At 48.8% G+C, this 22,760-nt stretch overlaps 1 protein-coding gene across 5 annotated transcripts in view; it reads right to left on the bottom strand.

Moving 5' to 3' along the window:
* Positions 1-22,760, bottom strand: part of TCF7L1 (transcription factor 7 like 1) — a 100,325-nt gene that overhangs the window by 4,855 nt on the left and 72,710 nt on the right. For 3 of the 5 annotated variants that reach the window (XM_065584376.1, XM_042859300.2, XM_065584377.1), the window contains 6 exons: positions 18,084-18,167; positions 14,169-14,301; positions 12,310-12,412; positions 6,104-6,187; positions 2,085-2,228; positions 696-855 (listed from right to left, as the gene is read on the bottom strand). In XM_065584376.1, the coding sequence (XP_065440448.1) occupies positions 696-855; positions 2,085-2,228; positions 6,104-6,187; positions 12,310-12,412; positions 14,169-14,301; positions 18,084-18,167 (708 nt within the window). The remainder of the gene's footprint in view (positions 1-695; positions 856-2,084; positions 2,229-6,103; positions 6,188-12,309; positions 12,413-14,168; positions 14,302-18,083; positions 18,168-22,760) is intronic. The other 2 variants (XM_008178722.4, XM_008178724.4) reach the window with 2 other exon arrangements.

Below are 22,760 nucleotides of genomic sequence, written 5' to 3'. Positions count from 1 at the left end.
TGAGAAAACATGCTACACTCTGTCTCTATGGCTGGGATCACTCTAGGCAGGTCATGGTGCCAGATTTTCCACAGTGTTTAGGTGACAGGGGACATCTGCTCCCCATTTCCCAGGCTGGCCTGGCTGCAGATAGCAGCTGAGTGGCTACAGCAGGGCTCTGCATGGGAGACACTTAGACACCACGGGGGGAGAGTGGGGGCGGTGTGCCAGTAAGAGAACCTGGCTAGGTGGAAAATTGCACCTATGGTGGGTCCCACTTACCCCCTTCACATGTTGCTTTTCCTTCTACACTCCCAGCCCCTCAGACTCAGAGGGGATGTGCAAGCGCATATATTAACACCTTGGGGGAAGCGGACGGGAGCCTGAGTCGAAGGGGGTTGTCTAATGAGCCCAAGGCCCTGTCTACATTCAAAAGATCTGCAGCAGTGTAGTGCTAATGCAATCCCTAGTGCAGACACACTGCACAGGTCCAAAGCAGGTCCTCCTCCCACACCACGCGTCCAGGCAGAGGGAGCCAGCCTACTTGACCCAGAGCCACACACCTACACTAGGGGTTTGCACTGGCAAAACGACTTGGATGTGTTTGCCTCCAGCACCAGTTTCTGCAGCGTAGACAGGGTCTGGACTCACCTCTGAATTGGGCCCATGGAGTCTAGGGAATGGGGAAGAAAGGACAGAGGAGAAGGCGTCTTTACCCTTCGTCCCAGGATCTGGTTGATGGCCGCGCTCTCCTTCAGCGTACACTCCGCCACCACCTTGGCCCGCATCTCCTTCATGTACAACATGAACGCGTTGAGCGGCTTCTTTATGTGGGGCTTTTTCTCCTCCTCCTTCTTCACACTGCCGGGGGATTTCCTGGAATCATCACACGGGCCAGTAAACACCTGCAGCGCCCACTGTTGCCACGCTGCAGAAGAGCTTCCCCTTGCTGCACCGTGTGCAGTTGTGTCTCTTTGTAATAACCGCCAGACACCTAGAGCTCTGGGGGACACATCTTATTACTGGAGACGGTGAATGCAGACCCCTCCCCCCCACCAACGCCTGTCCAGACGATATCACCCTCTGGTTTTATTCTTCCAGGTGGATTTGACAGCACGTCTTTCACACTGCAGGTAAGATGGAGAGGAGAGAGCGGGGCTGCTTATCGGGAGTGGACACACAAGGCGGGATGGCTAGGATCGCAAGGCTGGCAGAGCGCAGTAAGGGGAGAAGATGTATAACATCCCACTGGGCTGTAAGATGGGGAGTGGGAAGGAAAGGCGGATCTGAGAAGGAAGGAAAATGGTGGCAAGGGCAGCAATGAGGCAGAAATCCAACAGACAAGGAGTAAGAGGCAAGCAGCTACAGCGTGATCAATGTACCTGTCAGTAATCCACTGGGGAGGGTGGGGGCCTAAGGTGGTAACCAGCCACTTAAATAGTAGAAACCAGGGGGACAACAAAGCTGCAAATCAGTTGCTTAGTCAGTCATGGGTTAACTAATGGGACATCGCAAAGGAGAGGGCCAGAGAGTTGGCATAAACTCATAACCAGGCGTGAGCACAGCCAGGCAGTTCCTGAAGAACTCTTCCTTGGCACTTGCAATGAATTCACGTGGAACATCTGCTTCCAGGAAAGTCTAGTAAACAAGCCTTTCTTGTTCCTGTCACCACAGAGCTTGCCTTGCCCAGCTATTGTGTTAAAACAGACGTATAGATTGCAAGGGAAGAAGGACCCTCTGTGACCATCTAGTCCGACCTCCCGCATTATACAGGCCATAGGACTGCCCTGAACTAATTCCTCTTTGAATTAGAGCAGATCTTTTAGAAAAACCTCTACGTTCGTTAACTGGTGAATTCCAGCATAACCCCTAAGTCCTTCTCGCAGTCGTCATTTTCCAGGATGCAATCCCCCAGCCCATATGTGTAACCTGCATTCTTTGTTCCTAGAAGTGTGACCTTGCTATTGTGAAACACATGTTGCTTGTCTGCACCCAGTTCACCAAGAGATCTAGGCCACTCAGGACAGCCAGGCTGGGCTGTACAGATCCCTGTCCCATTTGTCACCTGCCCCATCCAGCTGGTGCTGTGCTGCTCAGTTACTTACGAATTCCCTCCGGGGCTCATGTTGGCCTGCGTGGACTCCTGTTTGACAATGGGTGAGACGATGGTGGGGTGTGGGATTCCCGAAGGGTGGAGGCCATGCGCGGCAGGCGGGACCATGTGGGGGGAAAACCGACTGGACATCAGACTGCAGCATGGGAAATAGAAAAGCAGGATGCAGACGTTACAAATAAAGGCAACAGTAATCACGCAGTGCAAATCTCTCCCTGTACCCAGCTCCTCACACCCCACCCACAGGTACATGCCCTCCCCCTTGGCCACACCCTCCCCATGGCAGGGGGCAGATAACCCAGTGTCGACAGATGCTGGACTCCTGGCTGAGAAATGAGTCCACATAAGACACAGTTAAAGCTGGTAGTGTGAGAAGGGCTGGTGAGGATTAAATCAGCCTCCCTCAATTTAGGGGCCTGGGTCCCTGCCGGATTCTGAGAGCTTCTAGCTACCCCTGGTAGGATGAAGGTGGTTTTTGGATGTAGAACCTTGCCACGCTTACCCAGCCCAAGCCTGGATTATTGAAATGCACTCTCCATGGGAATGTGCCATCGCTTCAGTGCAGAGCACAGGCTCTCCCGCTGACAACACACACACTCCCTGGGAGCTACCAGGTGGGATTTTCATTTTTAAACCCCTAAATGGTTTAGGATCTGCTTACTGAAGATTTGCCTCTCCTCACAAATCATCCTGCCACAGCTGCTATCAGGAACAGAGCTCGAAGGGATCCAAACCATGTGACTACAGAAGGCGTGGTGGAGCCCAGGAAAGCATAATTTAGGAAAGCATCAAAAAAGATATTTGGGGGGAGGGATAGCTCAGTGGTTTGAGCATTGGCCCACTAAACCCAGGCTTGTGAGTTCAATCCTTGAGGAGGCCATTTAGAGATCTGGGGCAAAAAAATTGGTCCTGCTAGTGAAGGCAGGGGACTGGACTTGATGACCTTTCAAGGTCCCTTCCAGTTCTATGACATAGGTATATCTCCAAAAAAAAATTTAAAAAATTTTCAGGGACTTTTCAGCTTGGAAAAGAGATGGCTAAGGGGAGATGTGATTGAGGTCTATAAAATCATGTCTGGTGTAGCGAAAGGAAGTGTTGTTTACTACTTCTCTTAACACAAGAACTAGGGGTCACCAAATTAAATTAATAGGCAGCAGGTTTAAAACAAATAAAAGGAAGTATTTCTTCACACAACACACAGTCAACCTGTGGAACTCCTTGCCAGAGGATATTGTGAAGGCCAAGACCATAACTGGGTTCAAAAAAGAACTAGATAAGTTCATGGAGGATAGGTCCATCAATGGCTATTAACCAGGATGGGCAGGAATGGTGGGGAATGAGCGACAGGGGATGGATCACTTGATGATTCCCTGTTCTGTTCATTCCCTCTGGGGCACCTGCCATTGACCACTGTCAGAAGACAGCATACTGGGCTAGATGGACCTTTGGTCTGACCCAGTATGGCCGTTCTTATGTTTTCCCAATTTGACCCTGCCAAAGCTGGACTATCAGATATGGAGTAAGAGCCTCTCTGCCAATGCGCACCTCTCCGTCACATGAAGGTGTTGTGAAAAAGGCAAACTGTTGTTGGATGTATTAGCAGGAGTATGGTATATAAGACACAGGATGTCATCCTTCTGCTCTATTTGGCATTTGTAAGGCCTCATCTGGAGCACTAGGCCCTGTTTTCGGCACTGCACTTTAAAAAAGACGTAGACAAATTGGAGAGAGGCCAGAGGAGAACAACAAAAATTGTAAGTGGTTTAGAAAACCCGATCGATGAGGGAAGCTTGAAAGAAGTGGGCATGTTTAGCCTAGAGAAGAGAAGGTGGAGGGGGGACATGATAACTGTCTTCAAATACATAATAGGGTGTCAAAGAGGGTGGCGATCAATTGTTCACTGAGGCAGGACAAGTAGTAATCGCCTTCCTTAGCAGCAAGGGAGATTTATGTTCGATATTAGGAAAAGGTTTCTAACTACAAGGGGAGTTAGGCTCTGAAACAAGTTCCCAAGGGAGGCTGTAGAATCCCCGTCACTGGAGGTTTTTAAAAACAGATTGGCCAACCACCTGTCAACGATAGGGGTAGGTTTACGTGGTCCATCTCAGCGTGGGAGGAACGCTCGAGGTCCCTTCCAGTCCTACAATTCTATGATTGATCAACGTGACGAACGTCTGTCACATGAGGCTTGGGCATCCATGATCCAGCTTCTATGACAGCAAATAAAGGATTTCCTGCTCCAGGACTGGTCAGAAATGCTAACACTCATCAGGCCTCCTAGCAATTGCTTGGAGTAACACCAGAAGTGCCCAAAGGCCCTCTGCCTTTGTCTTGAAATTGCAAGTACATTGAATAACTCGTTAAATGGACAGGGACTGGACAAAGGACCGTAGGGCTGTCCAGCTTCTCAAACAAGGTAACAAACAAGCACCTGAAACTCTGACCAGTCACACTGATTCGGTCTGTCACTATCCCCTACTCTGGTTCCAGCTCCATCGCGGAGATGTGGACAGAATCCTATGAATTCTCATCCTGCGTTACAAGCTGCTGCTGTTTTACTCATGACCACAAGTTGGGGAGAATCAGAGAGGAAAGTGGACAGTGAAATCAGCCCCTCTTTGTGGATGTGGAGCAGCCACTCACCTGATCCCAAAACATGTTGAGATGCTACAGACGGCCAGTATGGCCACATGAGCACAAAATCTTGTCTAGCCCAAAGTCTCTTGAGCTCATAGCTTGAATAGAGAACGAAGAAAGAACCAACCTCTTTGGTGCTGAGTAAAAAGACTAAGAACCAGATGATCCCACTGAGGAATGTAGGCCTCCCCATATTTAAACTCTTGCGGATGGGATTTTCCAAAGGGCCTAAGTGATACCGACAATCTCACTGCAAAGACAGCAGACTGTTCAGAACACAGCATCACATCCAAGACGGATGATGGTGCTCAACTAGTAATTATGAGACCAAACACAGCGCCAAGCTGGGAGCCAGAGCAGAGACGGGTATGGGAGCAATTAATTTGTGTCCAAGTTCTGACACAAGGTAAGGTAAAGAGAGTGAGCCAATAGTGTCATAAGAGTCTATTATAAAGTAAGGACAGCTGACAAGCATCTTTCAGTGTGTAAACATGGATCCAGCAATTTCTTGGCCTTGTTGTGGTGCTTCAGAGAAGGTCTGCAATGCACAGAAGTCGGGCTGGGTAGATCTTCTCTCTTGGTGCTCTGGGACGGGGAGCGAAGGCCTCGTTCTTAAGGAGAACCCAAAGGCATCTTTCCCAGTTCCCCCAAATCCCAGGTTGGCAAAAAGGGAAGGTAGTGCTCCCCCACAAAGAATGGCCTTCAGCTAGTCACACAAGGTATAAATCGTGCTGGTCTTGTGTGCAGAGAGGCACATCTCAACCCCAACTAGTTGTAGGCTTCAGCCACAATGGCTCGAACCACAAGAAGACTGGAAAACACGCATTCACTGTTATTTTTTTCAGTGACAAGAAAACCCCCACCGAAGCTGCTAAGAAGAAATACTGAGAAGTTTCATCCTGAGAACCTCCAACACGAGACCCATCAACAGGCAGAGGAAAGAGGGGCCGCTTGCCGCAGAGCAGAGATGCAACCCCTCCCACAGGTAACAGATTTCAGTGGTTCTGAGGTGCACGTGGGAGCGCTCCTGGCCACTGAGAGTGGAGACAAATTCACAGGACCCGTCTCTAGGGCCTGCAGGAGCCACTGGACGGGGCCTTCCCCAATAGGGATTCAAGCTGTTAGTTGTTAGGCAGAAGTTCGCCTGTTTTCCCCAGCTCTTTTGTTCTTCTGCGCTTGTGTCACAGACCTTCTCATTTGCTCAGCACAAATGTTCTTCCAGGAAGACCCCTATAACCACAACCCCTGCCTCTACAGGGAAGGGGGTTTGTCTGCTTGGCACTGGGGGTCCTGTTAATCTTTTGCACTCTCTAGTTCTAATCCGGACTGAACCCTACCCCTGCCAACATCCCTTCCGCTCCAATGTGGACTCACCTGGACATTGAGGCATTCATAGCTAGGGCAGGGTATGGGTGCCTGAATCCCCCGGGAGGAATGGAGTACACTGGCTGTCCTTGCCTAAAATGGAAGAGCGGGGGGAGAGAGGAAGTCCTTACTAGAAGCACAAAAGGAAGAAAAAACATCACACACAGGGAAGCCACAAGAACCAGTTCCCCTCTGATTATGTTCTGAAGATGCCCGTCACAGCTCTGTACTTCAGGCTGACTTTTGTACTTAAAGCAGGAGTCCCCCTCTTTGTTAGGTATGCCAAATACAGCATGTCCTGCACAAAATTAAAGCACTTACTCTTTGAACACAGAATATGTTTTCTGAGAATTTACAAGTAAATCCATAACTTTGAGTTCAAATCAACTTTAAAATGGGTCAAGAACTGAAGCTCCCTCAGTCCTTTTTGAGTGTCTCTTGAATTATCTTAACAATAAAACAACACAAGACTCTTCAAACCTCCTGCACAGTTAAAACTCACTGAAATCTTGTTCATAGGCTACATCTAAAGAATCTGTTTAGGGTTTCTGATAATTTTCCCCCCATTATTCTCCACAACGTAAAGTTTCTTCTTCTGCTACCCATCTCTTACTGTTCTCAATGAGACTGAGAAAAAAGGCTGCCCCTGCTCTGAAAATGCCCTTCTCCAAATGGCAACCATTTCCCATTGTTCCTAGGGGACTGAAGCCACAGATTGCCCTTAGCAAAGATGACTCCTGCCTCTATCCACCTGTTCATTTCCTCCTCCTGACACCCACAACATAGGGGTTTTACTTTCTCCCCAAAGACACGTTGGCTTCACTTCTACCAGGAACAATGGGAAGTGGTGGCCATTTTTAAAAGAGGGCATCTTAACTGAGGGCAGCATGGGGCCTTGATGCCGCTGAGAACAGCTGAACGTGGCCATTTCGAAAGGTATGTGTATGTGTGTCTGTGCACGCGCGTGCACACACGCCGGACTATGCGAGCGAGCGAGAGAAACAGTTCTGTTCCTTCCCAGCTGCTCTGCATTGCTCTGGTGATGCAAAGCCCCCACAAAGCCAGCTTACCTGGCCTACATGCTCAGGCTTTTTGTGCTGCTCCAGGGCAGCCGAAAGTAGCAACAGCAAACCAGTGACTCTTCCCCTGAAAGTTTACTTATGTATGGAAGGCTGATACTGTACATCTTCAAATCGTTAGAAATATCCCATGGAAATGTTATTTTGGGTTCCTGGCTAGGTTCAGGTATGCAATTTTTAATAAGTTTTTTAAAGACCAAGGAATACCCACAAAATTACATTACGAGGGAGTCATGGTTACGCATATCTGTTATTAGCAATTCAGGGTAAAATACATTACAGAGCTGTCGTAATGTTGACAAAAAAAAAGCACTCTAACCCTCCCAAAAATCAAATGTAAGATTAAATTTAAAAGAAATCCGAACATTTTACAGAATAAAAATGCACAGGGATCCCAAACAACCGTATTCTGCCCTGTATGACACAATAAGGAAGAAAAAAAAAATCGTGTGTCTTTAAATATCAATTTAATCCAATATGGAATCACAAATACTAAAATGCATCATCATAGATGTTACAGGAGGCAATATATAAGAAGGAGGGTTATGAGGGTTAAAATGGATTTCAAAAAGCAGAGCACTAAAGGTATAAAGATCAAATACTAGAAATTCTATAAGTAAATCAGAAGCAGAAAGCCTATGAGTGGACTGGTGGATCTGTTAGATCATCAGGGTTTAAAAAGCACAATTAAGGAAGATAAGGGCATTGTTGAGACGTTAAATGACTTTTTTGTATCAGTGTTGGAGAGAGACCCATCCTGGTCCCATTCTTGCCTGGTAATACGGATGAGGTGCTATAAGTGATTGAGGTGTCAGAAGCAGAGGTGCTGGAATAAATTGATAGTTTAAGAATCAAGTCACCAGACCCAGATGGTCCATGCGAGAGTTCTGAAGGAGTTCAAGTATGAAGTGGCTGAGCTGCCAGCAAAGTTACGCAATCTCTCATTAAAAGCAGCTACTGTACCAGAGGATTGGAAGGCTGTAAATGTTATACCTGTATTTTAAAAAGGTTCTAAGGGTGATCTGGGGAATAACAGATTTGTCAGCCGTACATCTGTGCCTGGTAAATTTGTTGAAACAATAATTGAAAACAGAATAATAAAACGTGGACAAGCATGACATGCTAGGGTCTAACCAACATGGTTTCTCTGAAATAAAATTGTGTCTCACTAAAACTGCGTCTCACTCTTCTGTTGGAATTCTCTAAATGTGTCGATAAAGTAAGGGATAAAGGAGAAGATGACATCATTTATTTAGACTTTGAAAAGGGCTTTTGACAAAGTCTCTCAAGAGGCTACTACAGAAGCTAAATTGACATGGGGTGAGAGGCAAAACATCGTCACAGATCAAAAAGCTGCATGAGAAAAAGCAGGAATAAGTGGACCAAAAAAGGTTAAAAGCAGGGGCCACAAGGCCCTGTATCAGGGCCAGTTTTGTTTAATATATTTATTAATGGTCAGGAAAAGGGGGTGAACAGTGAGGGGGTAAAATCTGTAGATGACAAAGGTATTCAGTTAAATCCAGACAGGACTGTGAGGAACTTCAGATTCAGGTGACTGGGCAACAAGATGGCAGATTAAGTTCAATATTGATAAATGCAAAGTAATACCTATTGAAAGGAAACACTTTAATACTCCTTATCAACTCAGAAAAGGACCCTGGGTCTCACAGTGTGTAACACAATGGAGAGCTCTGCTCCAGGTGCAGCTGCAGTCACACAAGTAACCAGGATGTTAGGCTGCATAAGGAATGGGATGGAGAATAATAGAGAATACTATAAAGCCATTACAGAAACTAATGGGGCAGCCTCATCTGAATCCTGTGTGCAGCACTGAGCACCCCATCTGATAAAGGAAGTTGCGGAACTAGAGGGGTTCAGAGAAGGGTGATGAGAACGATTAAGGGCCTGGTAAAAGCTCTCCTACGAAGAGAGACGGAAATGATTGGCATTGTTTCCCCACCTCATAACGTAAAAACAAGGGGACAGTTCAATAAAACTGAAAGGTGGACAATTCAAAACTGATGAAAGGGAATACTTTTTCCAAATGTGATTAGCCTGTGGAACTCATTGCCACAGGAAGTCTTCAAGACCTGGAATTTCGCAAGATAGAAAATGGGATTGGGCATATAAATGAACAACAAGAGAAACCAGAGTTAGAATAATTAATTATACAAACATCTTGGGAGGGGTAGTAATCTTAAGCTTCAGTTTTAACCCATTCTTTAACAATTAGGGACTACACTGGGGGATCAGGTTATCCCAAAACTGCCTGCTGTGGCGTCTCATGCACCTTCCTGTAATGCATCTGGTGCTGGTCACAGTTAAGGACAAGATGCTGGACTAGATCTGAGGAGGAATAGCTCAGTGGTTTGAACATTGGCCTACTAAACCCAGGGTTATGAGTTCTCTCCTTGAGGGGGCCATTTAGGGAACTGGGGTAAAAATCTGTCTGGGGATTGGCCCTGCTTTGAGCAGGGGGGGTGGACTAGATGACCTCCTGAGGTCCCTACCAACCCTATAATATTCTATTCTATTCTAGATGGACCACAAGGCTGATCCAGTTTGGCAATAGCTTTGTATAAAAATATTGCTTGAGCATGCAGGGGTGTAATCAGGAAGGCCAAGTCACAATTGGAGTTGCAGCTAGCAAGGGATGAGAAGGGTTGCTACAGGTATGTTAGCAACAAGAAGGTGGTCAGGGAAAGTGTGGGCCCCTTACTGAATGGGGGAGGCAACCTAGTGACAGATGATGTGGAAAAAGCTGAAGTACTCAATACTTTTTTTGCCCCGTTCTTCACAGACAAGGTCAGCTCCCAGACTGCTGCACTGGGCAGACCAGTATTGGGAGGAGGGGAGCAGACCTCAGTGGTGAAAGAGCAGGTTAAGGACTATTTAGAAACCTGGACATGTACAAATCCATGGGGCTGGATCTAATGCATCCGAGGGTGCTGAGGGAATTGGCTGATGTGATTGCAGAGCCATTGGCCATTATTTTTGAAAACTCATGGCGATCGGGGGGGGGGGGGTGTCCCCGGATGATTGGAAAAAGGCAAATATAGTCAGGGCCGGCTCCAGCATTTCTGCCGCCCCAAGCCAAAAAAAAAAAAAAAGCCACAATCGGCAGCAGCAACTGGGGGGGTGGGGAAGAGCCGCGATCGGCGGTGGCAGTTCAGCAGCAGGTCCTTCACTCCTAGAGGGAGTGAGGGACCTGCCGCCCCAAATTGCCGCACGTGCTGCCCCTCTCCCTTGGCCACCCCAAGCACCTGCTTGTTAATCGGGTGCCTGGAGCCGGCCTTGAATATTGTGCCCATCTTTAAAAAAGGGGGGGAAGAAGAAGAATCCGGGGGACTACAGCCTCACCTCAGTCCCTGGAAAAAGCATGGAGCAGGTCCTCAAGGAATCCATTTTGAAGCACTTGGAGGAGAGGAAGATGATCAGGAACAGTCAATATGGATTCACCAAGGGCAAGTCATGCCTGACCAACCTGATTGCCTTCTATGATAAGTGGCTCTGTGGATATGGGGACGTGATATATCTTGACTTTAGCAAAGCTTTTGATACGGTCTCCCACAGTATTCTGGCCAGCAAGTTAAAAAAGTATGGGCTGGATGAATGGACTATAAGGTGGATAGAAAGCTGGCTAGATTGTCAGGATCAACGGGTAGTGATCAACGGCTCGATGTCTAGTTGGCAGCTGGTATCAAGCGGAGTGCCCCAAGGGTCGGTTCTGGGGCCCATTTTGTTCAACATCTTCATTAACGATCTGGATGATGGGATGGATTGCACCCTCAGCAATTTCACAGATGACACTAAGCTGGGGGGAGAGGTAGATACGCTGGAAGGTAGGGATAGTGTCCAGAGTGACCTAGACAAATTGGAGGACTGGGCCAAAAGAAATCTTATGAGGTTCAACAAGGACAAGTGCAGGCTCCCACACTTCGGATGAAAGAATCCCATGCACCGCTACAGGCTGGGGACCGACTGGCTAAGCAGCAGTTCTGCAGAAAAGGACCTGGGGATTACAGTGGACGAGAAGCTGGATGAGAGTCAATAGTGTGCCCTTGTTGCCAAGAAGGCTAATGGCACATTGGTCTGCACTAGTAGGAGCATTGCCAGCAGAATGAGGGAAGTGATTATTCCCCTCTATTTGGCACTGGTGAAGGCACATGTGGAGTATTGCGTCCAGTTTTGGACCCCCCCATTACAGAAAGGATGTGGACAAATTGGAGAGAGTCTAGCGAAGGGCAACAAAAATGATCAGAGGGCTGGGGCACATGACTTACGAGGAGAGGCTGAGGGAACTGGGATTATTTAGTCTGCAGAAGAGAAGAGTGGGGGGGGAGAGGGATTTGATAGCTGCTTTCAGCTACCTGAAAGGGGGTTCCAAAGAGGATGGAGCTCGGCTGTTCTCAGTGGTAGCAGATGACAGAACAAGGAGCAATGGTCTCAAGTTGCAGTGGGGGAGGTCTAGATTGGATATTAGGAACAACTATTTCACTAGGAGGGTGGTGAAATCTCCATCCTTAGAGATTTTTAAGGCCCAGCTTGACAAAGCCCTGGCTGGGATGATTTAGTTGGGGTTGGTCCTGCTTTGAGCAAGGGGTTGGACTAGATGACCTCCTGGGGTCTCTTCCAACCCTAAGCTTCTATGATTCTATCACATGGTGTCACGTCAGGGCAGAGTTAAGGTTGTTTGCATATCCTATCTGCATTTCCAGACCTTAACATGCTTGGATTTCTTTTAAGTTAAACTTGGAATTTCCTGGGTTTCTCATGCTGTTTTGGGGGCTACCCACAAGAACCCTGTAAGGTATTTGATCCTAAATGACTCACGTGCTCTCCACTCTCCAACTATAGAGTAACATAATTTTTGTTGGTAATATCTCAAAAAAATAGTGACTATGGAGCGAGAGGGAACTCAGTGGACACTCGAAGCATGTGGAACCTGGTCCAATCCACGGCAGGCACAGGGAACAACAGCACGGAGCTGGGAAGGGTCCAGCTGCAGCAGCAATTCCGATTCAGTCAGCTGAGAAGGTGCAGAATTCTATGTTTGCAGAGGGAAATCTGCCACTGTAGGTGAGAAGCAGGAGGAGCGAGGAAGGGAAAGGTTAAAGGGTGAATCTTGATCCTTACTGTGGTACCAGCCAGCCCAATGCATGAGGGATTTGGCCAACAGCGCCAGGAGACAGCGGGTAATAAGGAGACAGTTCTGAAGGGTGAGGTGGTCGTGGAATTCCTATATGGGGGGGGAAAAAAAACAAACAAACAGGCATTAAATCACCGTAATGGCATCCCGGGGTCACGGCTGTCAGGCTAGACTGCTGGCACTCCTGCACTACCTCGCCAGTTCAGTACACTGAATGCAAGGACGGTGCTCTGTAAATGGGTGTGCAGGCTCCCACACCATGGTGCGGTATTTCTTCCTGGCTAGTCCTGGGACTCTGAGCTGTTCTCTCCTGGCAGTCTGCTCAACATGGGGAGATGTTCTTCCCAAAGAGGCCTTCCAGGCAGGATGGCTGAGCACAGAGCTCACTGCAGAAGGAGGAAAGACAGCCCTCTACACACACACACGTAACAACCTTTAATGTTGCCCAGCCAGGACATGAGACTCAAAGCTACTACCCAATTTGCCCCCGCTCCCCGCACTGCCTGCCTTGTGCTGGTTACCAGGGGCCAGGGAAAGCTGGGGGCCTGGGAAGTACATCGGTTCAGAGGGTGTGAGCTCTCCATATCGGTTTACCGCAGGATTTGCTGATTTCTACACAAACAAGAAGCCCCATGGCCACAGCCAGGTCTTTACAAGCCCTGCCCTGGACAAGATGCAGGATCAGGCTCCTCCTAGGTGTGAGCGAAGCAGGTAGGGTGCAGTACCCCATAATGGGCAAGCCAGCCCGATGTGTGGGTGAGATGGCAACAGGGAAAATTCTACTGTCCTGGTTTTGCAGCTGTCAGAGGAGAGAGCACTTGTAGGTACTCCCACATCTGAAGTGTACTGCCGCTCTTCTGGTAAAGAGACACGGGACCATCGCTTGTCCACCAGAGAATGCTTAGAGCTGAATGGCATATCCCCTTTGTACTGTCACCAGTGTTCTCTGTCACCTGGAAACAGGCCAGATTTTCGCCAAAGAGAATGGATAAGGGTCTGATGGTAAAAACCGTCCCAGGCTGTCTGTTCCCTGTCCGATGTTAGCTGTGTGTTTCAGCCAACATCCTGCAGGCAGTTGGCCTGCGTACCGCTGCTTCACTCAACTCCTTCGTTGGGAGTGTTTTCCAACAGGGCGGGGAGAAGCGGAGGAAAGCTGGGAGTGAAACCATGTGTACCACTTCCCATAGAAAGGCTGCGTCAGGCCAAGCAATCTAGCCAAGGAATCACCAAATTAACAGCTGGTCCCTCAAACAGCAGGTCAAACACCCTCATGTGCACATTGGCTGATGAAGGCTGCCCATGCTGTGTCCAATGAGGTCAGGAATGACATGACTAGTCTGGATCCTCTCTGAATGGGAAGTGCTTGACCCAGAAATAAACACTGTATTGTGCCAGGATAGCTTGGTAACTTGCAATCTTCATGGCTAACCCAGCCAACAGGTACATAGGTACATCCCCTACCAAGTATATCTAGCTTCTCTGCATCCTCAGACAAGCTGGGTCTTGCATCTCCCAAAGCCAACTGCTGCTTTAATGTCAGCACAGCCAGGACCACAGATCCCTTTTGTGTAGTTTGTGGGATTTGGTGGGTTTTCCTTTAAAATCTGATGCAGCAGCAGTTCACTGTGGAGGATGGTCCTTGAGTCAGTTAGTCCCAGATGGCATTGCAAGAGTTAGGAAAGTCAAAAACCCTCTGCAGCAAAGTCACAAATCTGGAAGGGAAACCGCCCAAAGATTTCTATGGCCCTTGCTAGTATCCTAGGACTCTGCCCCATCTGTCCCTGTGTCTGACCGACTCACTCTGGGAACCCCCTTACATCCCAGCTTCTATGTCCCAACAGCTCACCCGTCTTTGGATCGATCTCTGGCGAGAGGTGGGAAGGAGGCGAGCCCGGGGAGAAGTGGTCGCTGCTGTACGTGATGAGCGGGGTCAGCGGGTGCATGTGATGTGCATGCTGCACCACGGGCACTTTGTTCGACTGCAAGAGAAAAGGAAGAAAACATTTGTACTTGAAAAATAAATGCGGAATCCTCTGCAGAAGGAAACAAAAGAACAGGGTAGAAAGGGATCCAGATACGAATTTCAAAAGGACCCACGTGATGTAGGAGTCTAAGTCCCCGTCCAACAGCGATTTAGGGTAAAATTATCAAAGATGGCTAAGTCCCATTTTCAAAGGTCAATTAGACATGTAGGGGTCTGAATCCCATGGACTTTCAATGAGATTTAGGCTCCTAAGCAGTAAAGCCACGTTTGAAAGTGGGTCTTAGGTGCTTTTGAAAGTTTTACCCTTGCTGACCTGCAGTTTAGCTGCAGGGATGACGCATCCCAGAATTGCTGCCTCTACATCCACCAGAATCCCTCGCTGCACCCAGACGGAGGGTTTCATCTCTTAGCGCATTTCCTTTCCTCATATACTACTGGAATGTTCACTATGTTTTTGTAAAAAGAGATACTGTGGGATGCTCTGGAGGTCACCCCCCTTCACAGACTCAGCTCTCTGGCATATCAGGTCCTCCATTTCAAAAGTTACACCAACCCCAGATCTCACACAGCCGGAGATCTCCTCCACAGTCTGGATATCCTGTGTCACCCACACCACCTTCACACCAGCAGGCGAGTCACCGAACAGTTCTCACCAACGCCACGCTCCCAGCTGTCTGCATTCCTGATCCACTCCCCGATCACGCTGGCCTGTCTGCATCTCCCAACGTAACAACATAAGAATGGACATACTGGGTCAGACCAAAGGTCCATCTAGCTCATTATCCTGTCTACCGACAGTGGCCAATGCCAGGTGCCCCAGAGGGAATGAACAGAACTGGTAACCATCAAGTGATCCATCCCCTGTCACCCATTCCCAGCTCTGGTAGACAGAGGCTAGGGACACCATCCCTGCCCATTCTGGCTAATAGCCATTGATGGACCTGTCCTCCATGAGCTTATCCAGTTCCAACTGTGTCCCCCTGCCCTGGAACGACCCCTGGGTGCGTGAGGAATCATCAGCCTCCACTAGCGTGGTCACAAAGAGATCCAACCCACCTAGATGCCCCTCCATCACGTGACTCGCTCCCTCAAGCGGAAGATCAGGGATGTTAATTTGGTGGCCTCCTCCACAACGTCTTTCTACGCCTCCTCTGAAGACAGTTCCCTCTCTCTGCTCCTCCAGCTCACCAAGTTTGCTTGTGAGTCCTGTTGCACTTGGGCCCTGCAGGCCAGGAGCTGCTCGCTCCGGGTGCATAGCCACTTGGCCACAAGGCAAACAGCTGTTCATTCTGTACTCTGTGCAATTCACTGCGGGCTGGTGGCACTTACAAATTCAGATGCTTCATCCACAAAGCTTGCAAACACTCCACGAGCTGGCACATGCGTACCAGCCCATCCTCTACTGCACATGCGCCATATGTAGTTTTCAAGGGGGCATCTCTGTTCAATCTAAAGCAATTCTTTTCAGCCTCATCCTGCTCTATCTCACAGGAGATCTACGTCCAGGCCAAGTTCTCAGGTTTCAGGCGTAACCCTTCCCCTGTAGCCTGCAGAGAAGTGTGACGTTAGTCAATCTCCTAGAACTCAGCATGCCTCGAGGGATTTTACTCAAACGTACAAGAATGAAAAATTCACTTTGGGCAGCGGCCAACCCTTTGCAAAGCTCACAGCGAATGGGAACCGGGGGTTATAACGAAAGCAGTTTTGCAACCTTAGCGATAGAGGATGGAATAAATAAGGGCTGGCAGGGGATGGGGATGAGAAAAGGATCAGAGCAAACACTGCGTGGGATGGGGGGAAGCTGACTGAAATACCAGAGTATCTAATCCCTTGTGTGCACTGAGGTTTCCAGTGACAGGTTTTGAATCATGAACTCTTACAGCACAGAGAGAACCAAACAGCCTCAGGCACCAGGTGAGTCTGTCCAGCTGCAGGATTGAAACAATGGAGATGGGTATTTCTGTATTCCCTCTCAGCTCCCTCCCTAAGAAAATTATTTTGAACACTCCTTAAAAGGTCACCCGCAAAGGAAAAAATTAACCAGGGCTTGGGTCCTTTTTAACTCTTTTACGATGGTTATAGAATGCCTGAAACATTTCTTTTTTTCCTGCTTGCTTTTTACATTGGAAATACAAGTCTTGTCTGCCCTGGAAGACTCAATGGCCACTGGAGAATTAGTGAAATTGCGACCTCGCAGAAGAAAGGAAACTGGAAGCCGACAAATTGAGAGGCATTAGGAAATATCCATCTCATTTGCCTTTGGAGAATCCAATCCTTAGTCCAAGGGATCATGGCCTCAACCCTGCAGTTGCATTTCAGGTAGGCCCATTAAAACTCCTTTAAAACTTTGTTTTTGTTAACCTCTTTGTTCCAATGCTTAATGAACAATTTAGGAGGAAAAAACATCTTTAATTTCAGAACCCCTGGCTTTCAACGAACAGGTGGGAGTTCACAAGAAAGATCTGATGCCTCACAACAAAATTCTCCAGCAAAACTGGGAGAGACGAAATCCGGTACAATGCCGAGTGTACCAAACCCTCCCAGGCCTCTTCCTGCAGCATAATCATGAATAATTACAAAAAATTCCTTTGCAGCCACTAACAGTGATTAGTATTTGGCCTGGGCTTGGCAGCTACCAACATGGAGGGACAGACACACAGAACGGGAGCCTTGCTAAGTGCTGGGAGACGCCACAGAAAGACTGTCTGGGAATGCAGTTTATGCCACTCCACCCCAAACATGAGCACATGGGAATCCATCCGCCCACTATCCCCATGGGTCTAGGGACCACTGAGGGACCCGAGACCTTAGGCCAAAATGCTCATAACTCGGATGCCTGAAGTTAAGACGCCTTAAACTCATGCACTACTTCAGCACCAGCATAAAACTGGCCTGATTCTCAAGGGCTTGGAGCACATACAGCCTCCATTAAAGGCAGTGGGAATTGTGCTCTCGTGGGCTCTGAAAACCAGGCCTCTTATTTAGGAGCCTAATTTTAGGCCCACAGATTGAAAAATGTCATTCTTAATGTGTCATTGCAACCCTTCATCTGCCTTTATTTGTGACCCAGGCTTATCACCTGATACCGCACCAGGTATAGGCACCCACAGAAATCTCTTCTTTCTCCTCTTCTGTTGTCTGCAGTCTCATAGCCAGTTTGGTCCCAGGATATAAGAGAGATAAGGTGGGTGAGGCCATATCTTTTATTGTACCAACTTCTGCTGGTGAAAGAGACAAGCTTTCGAGCTTCACAGAGCAGAAGAGATAAGAGAGATTACCTCACTTGCCTTGTCTCTCCTTTTCTCTTGTCACTCAGAATTGATGCTAACATTTTCACTTCCTGTTTGACATATTCACAGATTCTAAGACCAGAAGGGACCTTCAGACTGTCATCTGATCTGACCTCCCGTACATCACAGGTCAAAGAATGTCACCCAGTGATCCTGGCATCCAGCCCAAGAACTCCTGGCTGAACGAGAGCACATCTTATAGAAAGAGATTCCACATCCCTAGGTTATTGTTCCACTGGTTAATTACCCTCACGGAAAACTTTGCTCTTTATGATGTGGTTTCCGGAAGGTGTATATGGTCTGGGGGATATAACGAGAGAGACCAAACTGGGGGAGAGCGTTGGGTGGAGATTCTGCCTGTGATTTGTGCCTGGTCAGGTGGACCAGGTGCAGCTACAGGAAGAAAAAGCAAGCGGTGCATGCAGGGAATCCTCTAGCCAAAGCTGTTCAGGTAGGTTAGTGTACAATCAAGCAGAGAAGCACTTACTAAGTGTGCGGGCGATGGAGATCTGCTGTCTTTCAGAGTAGCACCAGCCGGAACATCAAGAAGCGGCCACTTCATCTGCAGGTACTGGAAGAAACCAAGATTAAAAGGATGAAACAACAACAACTCTGTGAGGAAAGGGGACTCCCCTAAGCCCAGCTGCTTTCACAAGAGGGATTTGTGGGGCATGTCAGAAATTTGGTATTTAAAACAATTCTGATACCGCAGGGCCTGTGCCCCGGCTCTGGTCAGTCACTTCCAAGGTCAGTGGAGGGTTACAATAATATAGTAATGCCAAACTATAGTCACACAACAGCCAGCTTTAACCACAGCAGGCCTTGAGGAATTGTGAGTTTGTGAGCATCTCTTAGCCAGCTCAGCTAGGAGCAGCTGGGAGGCATCAGCGTTTTGCACTAGGGTGATACACTTCTCTCATCCAAACCCTCCTCGCCCCCACCAAACAGGCCAAGTCCTCCCAATCAGTGACTCAGCCACCCTGTGGAAGGTATGGATAGGGATCATCTCTCTGCTTGTGAGCCATCTGCATGGTCCCAGCGCGGAGCGGCATGCACTTGGACATGGGAACCCTAAGCTGCACCCACACCACCTCCCCTTTGTTAATTACACAGCTTGCTCCCTTAGCACAATCTACCAGCAACAAGTTCCCCCTAGAGGATCATTCCACAACCTCCTGCTCTTAAGTAATAGGCTGTGATTAGCTAAGCGCTTGTCACCCTGGGGCCAACAGGATCTACAGGTCAAGTGTGAATCGCCCTACCAGTTATGTTCTCATGTACCATACTGGAGTCACAGGTCTCTACGCACGGTGGAGCTGTATACAACACAGACACCAATTCCCACGTCTGGGAAATTGTTTCACAATCCTCCCAACTACTCCATCTCCATTAAAGACTGATGCATTTAAGGGCAGCCTGTAAAATCTGCACACAACCCCGCTCCCTGAAAATCTGGCTGGCGACCACGGAAGTGCAGTGGAGGGGACCCTCTGCTCAGCAGGCGCACGGCACCCTTGGCCGAGTTCTGCAGGAGGCAGTACTACGTGAAGGCTCAGGCATCCTCCGGCAGGGCTGAGCTGAGACAGGGCTGAGCGAATGGTCAGGGAGATTGTGTTCCCGTTTGCTGCGCTGACTTCTCAAAGACACTGGCATTGTGTCTCGAGGAGTCAAGTAGAATCCTCTGCAGGACTATTTTTTTTTAATCCCATTCCCACCCGCTCCCACATTGTTTCTTGCATTTTTATCCCGCTCCGACCCACAAAGATCTTAAATCTCACAAACGACAGAGATTCCCCCATGCTACTAAAAAACAAACAACCCCCCCCAAAACGCTCAGTTAATACACACACAATTTTTACCACTAAAAGAATAAAACAAATCTTGCTTAAACCATGTAAAAAACTACTTTAACTCCTGTTATAATAGACACCAAATCTCTTCCAATCCCTCGCCTAAATTTAAGTATTAAAACCCTAATTTAAAAAAAGAAAAATGGGGTTTCCAGGGGCAGAACAGGGAACAGAACCCCAGTCTCCTGAGTCCCAGCCCAGTGCTCTGTCCACTAAACCACACCACCTCCAGCACAGCCAATCCCAAATGTTATAAAATCATGAGTCAGCAGCAGCCCCCCATGAGATTGCCTTAAAAACCATAACATTTTAAGATAATGCATTTTAGGCTCTATTTATTTGCCTTTTTTGTTTTGTTTTTTTAATATTAAGGTGCACTGGGGTCACATTTTCAAGCTTTTCTCACCAACCAGGAGAGCCAGAAACTTATTTCTCTTAGGAAAAAAAAACAAAAACAAAAAAACCTCCCAACAACCTCAAAATGGAAATTCTTATGTATTCACATGACTCCAGAAGTTGAGGCTTTAAGAAAAACACCAGTCATCATAAGAACTGCAACATGCTTATTATGGCTGTGTCCAAGGGCCAACCCAGAGTGCGGCCCTATTGTGCTAGGTGCTATACAAACACAAAGTAGTAGACGAGAGTTAGCAACACAGAGTTTTTATGAATGGACATGGGCTGTTCACCAGTGTTCCCTGAAGTAGTCACTATTCTGGCTGTGAGTTGTCACCTAGCTCTCATAGCAGCCCCCAGCGAGAGGACTTGAGAGCCAAAACTATTTCCGGGATCACTTCCAAGTCCTAATAATAATTGCTATTTGTGATGCTGCTGCTTGACCCTCTCCCGCCCAGGGCTCTGGGGACTGATGGCAGCTGCCACTCTGCTGTGGCAGGCGTCCAGCTGTTCTGGGCGGGTGTTCTGCCAAGCACCGAAGACTGCAGCATGACAGGCGCTTGTGGCCTGAGTGTACCGGAGCAAACCACTGACTGTGTGTCTGGCGGAGCATCTGCTGGGCCAGCATTACCAACAGCAGGGTCAGTGCCGCCATGCCCCGCGCGGATTGGAGAAACACTGCCCTGCATGTTCTCCTGGCTGATGCCCTCCCTCGCTCTCTCTGGGTTTGTGGCCTCCAAGAGAAGGCAGTGTGCCATGGCCTGCCTCGACCATGGGCCGGTCCTCCAAGCACAGCCTGAAAGGTCCTCACTCACTTCAGCTGGTCTTAGGTGCCTGTGGTTTTCTCACCTGTCACACGGCTCCGGCTCTCCCTGCAAAGCAGGCTCTCACCTGACATGCCTGACCAAGTAAACCTCCATGAGCCTACGAAGCAGGCTCCCTGCACAAACAACCCTGTGATCAATCTGCCTCTAGCAAGAAGGGCTAGGCTGATCTCTCACAAGGCCATCTGAACCAGCGGGCTCACCCTCTGGAATGGGCTCTGGCATTCCCCACTTGTTTGATTTATCTGATAGAATCCAGCTTGTCCCAGGGACAGCAGGGGAAGAGATTAGGGAAGAATAGATCATAAATCCAAGTGCTCAGCCAAGGTCTCCTCCTTTCGGTGCAGATACCACTTCATTTCCAAGGAGGAGGATGGCCCAATGGTTAATGACTATCCTAGGAGTTGGGAGACTGGAGTTCAAGTCCTTACTCTGCCACAGACTCCCTGGGTGACCCTGGACAAGTCACTTAATCGCTTTGTGCTTCAGTTCCCCACTGGCCCAATGGGAACAGCATTTCCTTACCTCTTGGGGGAGTTGTGAGGCTAGATCCATTAAAGGCTGTGCGGTGCTCCGATACTATGGTGACCCGACCAGATAAATACTTTAGACAGGTAGATTCTGAGCATTGTAGCCCCAGTTTGATCTTTAACATGACCACTACACAACCTTCCACCAACAGTTTGGTGGGACGTGCACTTGAGCTGCCAACACATGGAGTACGTTCCAAGGCATTCACTCCTACACATGACACCCTGCTTTCATCGAATCATAGAATGTCAGGGTTGGAAGGGACCTCAGGAGGTCATCTAGTCCAAGTCCCTGCTCAAAGCAGGACCGATCCCCAAACAGATTTTTGCCCCAGATTCCTAAATGGCCCCCTCAAGGACTGAACTCACAATCCTGGGTTTAGCAGGCCAATGCTCAAACCACCGAGCTATCCCTTCCCCCCCTTCACCTTCCTTGACACCCATACATCTCCTCCCTCCTACTCACAACCCTAGCTCCACCCATGTTGTAACAAGACAGATGTGCGCTGTCTATTGCTTTGCTCTGGTCTATACACGGGGGCTGGCGTCGGGCTGTGGCCTGTTGGTGGGACAGGGTGAGTGAGGAGACGTTATCGCTGGGAATTTGTAAGCACGTGTCATAGTGGCTGGAGAGCGAGCAGGAAGAAGGGCTTGGTTTGCTCATGCCTGGGAAATTCCTTCAGTCACGAATTGATCAGTAGTGATTTTAGGGATGTCTGCTGTGGGGGTAAGACAGCACGCCTGGGGTATCGGGGAGAAGGCCTGTGTGGTTCCTGGGGGATGCGACATGGCCAGACCGGTACACTGGGGTGGCAGTGTAGCGTGTAGGGTGAATTGTGTCGATAGTTGGTGACTTTTCGTTGGCTTTCACCAAGCCTGGGACTAGGATGTGCCTCTGAACAGCCTTAACTGTGAGCTAACAACATTTTCTGGGCTGAATTTCCCAGTTTTTACAATAAGCACAACAGTATATCAACAGGGATGGCTACGCATGGGGACAGAGCCAGGGGTGTGGCCGTGGCCCACCCACTTGCATCCAGGCTCACCCAAATCTGAGCAGGGGTGCAGTGCTGCCACAGCAGCCTGCAGCATCCTTCGGGCCCCTGAAATCCAGGACGGAGCTCTGCGCCCACCCTTCAGAAAGCTACGTTCCGGCAGCTCTGCCTGGCCATGTTCTGAGCCGCCCCATGCGCGTGCTCAGCTCGGCAGGTGAAGCCCTGTGTCTGGGGGCACCAGGGCTAGGAAAAGGGCATCGGCAGAGAAGCTGAGATAGTGCAGTCTGTCATTGCCCGTCCATCCGAAAGTCGGGGCCCACCCAAATTTCCACTCCTAGCTACGCCACGTTCCACATGCCACCTTCTTGCCCCGCCCCCCCATAGAGCTGCACTGCTCCTGAATGTCCCCTCCATTGCTCCATTCCTCAGCACACTCATCCCTGCCAACCTGCCAGACCCCCCTTCCTCCTCTACAAAACATTCATCCATACATTGCTCCAGAACAGCGTTTCACAGGCGAAGACGGAGGGGGAGTAGCCAGCGTGGTGAGTGGTAAGGATGTGCGGGGA

Source organism: Chrysemys picta, chromosome 2, assembly GCF_011386835.1.
Source record: "Chrysemys picta bellii isolate R12L10 chromosome 2, ASM1138683v2, whole genome shotgun sequence".
NCBI classification, from domain to species: Eukaryota; Metazoa; Chordata; order Testudines; family Emydidae; genus Chrysemys; species Chrysemys picta.
Note: the sequence above shows the minus strand (reverse complement) of the source record. Positions and strands in the feature narration are given on the sequence as shown.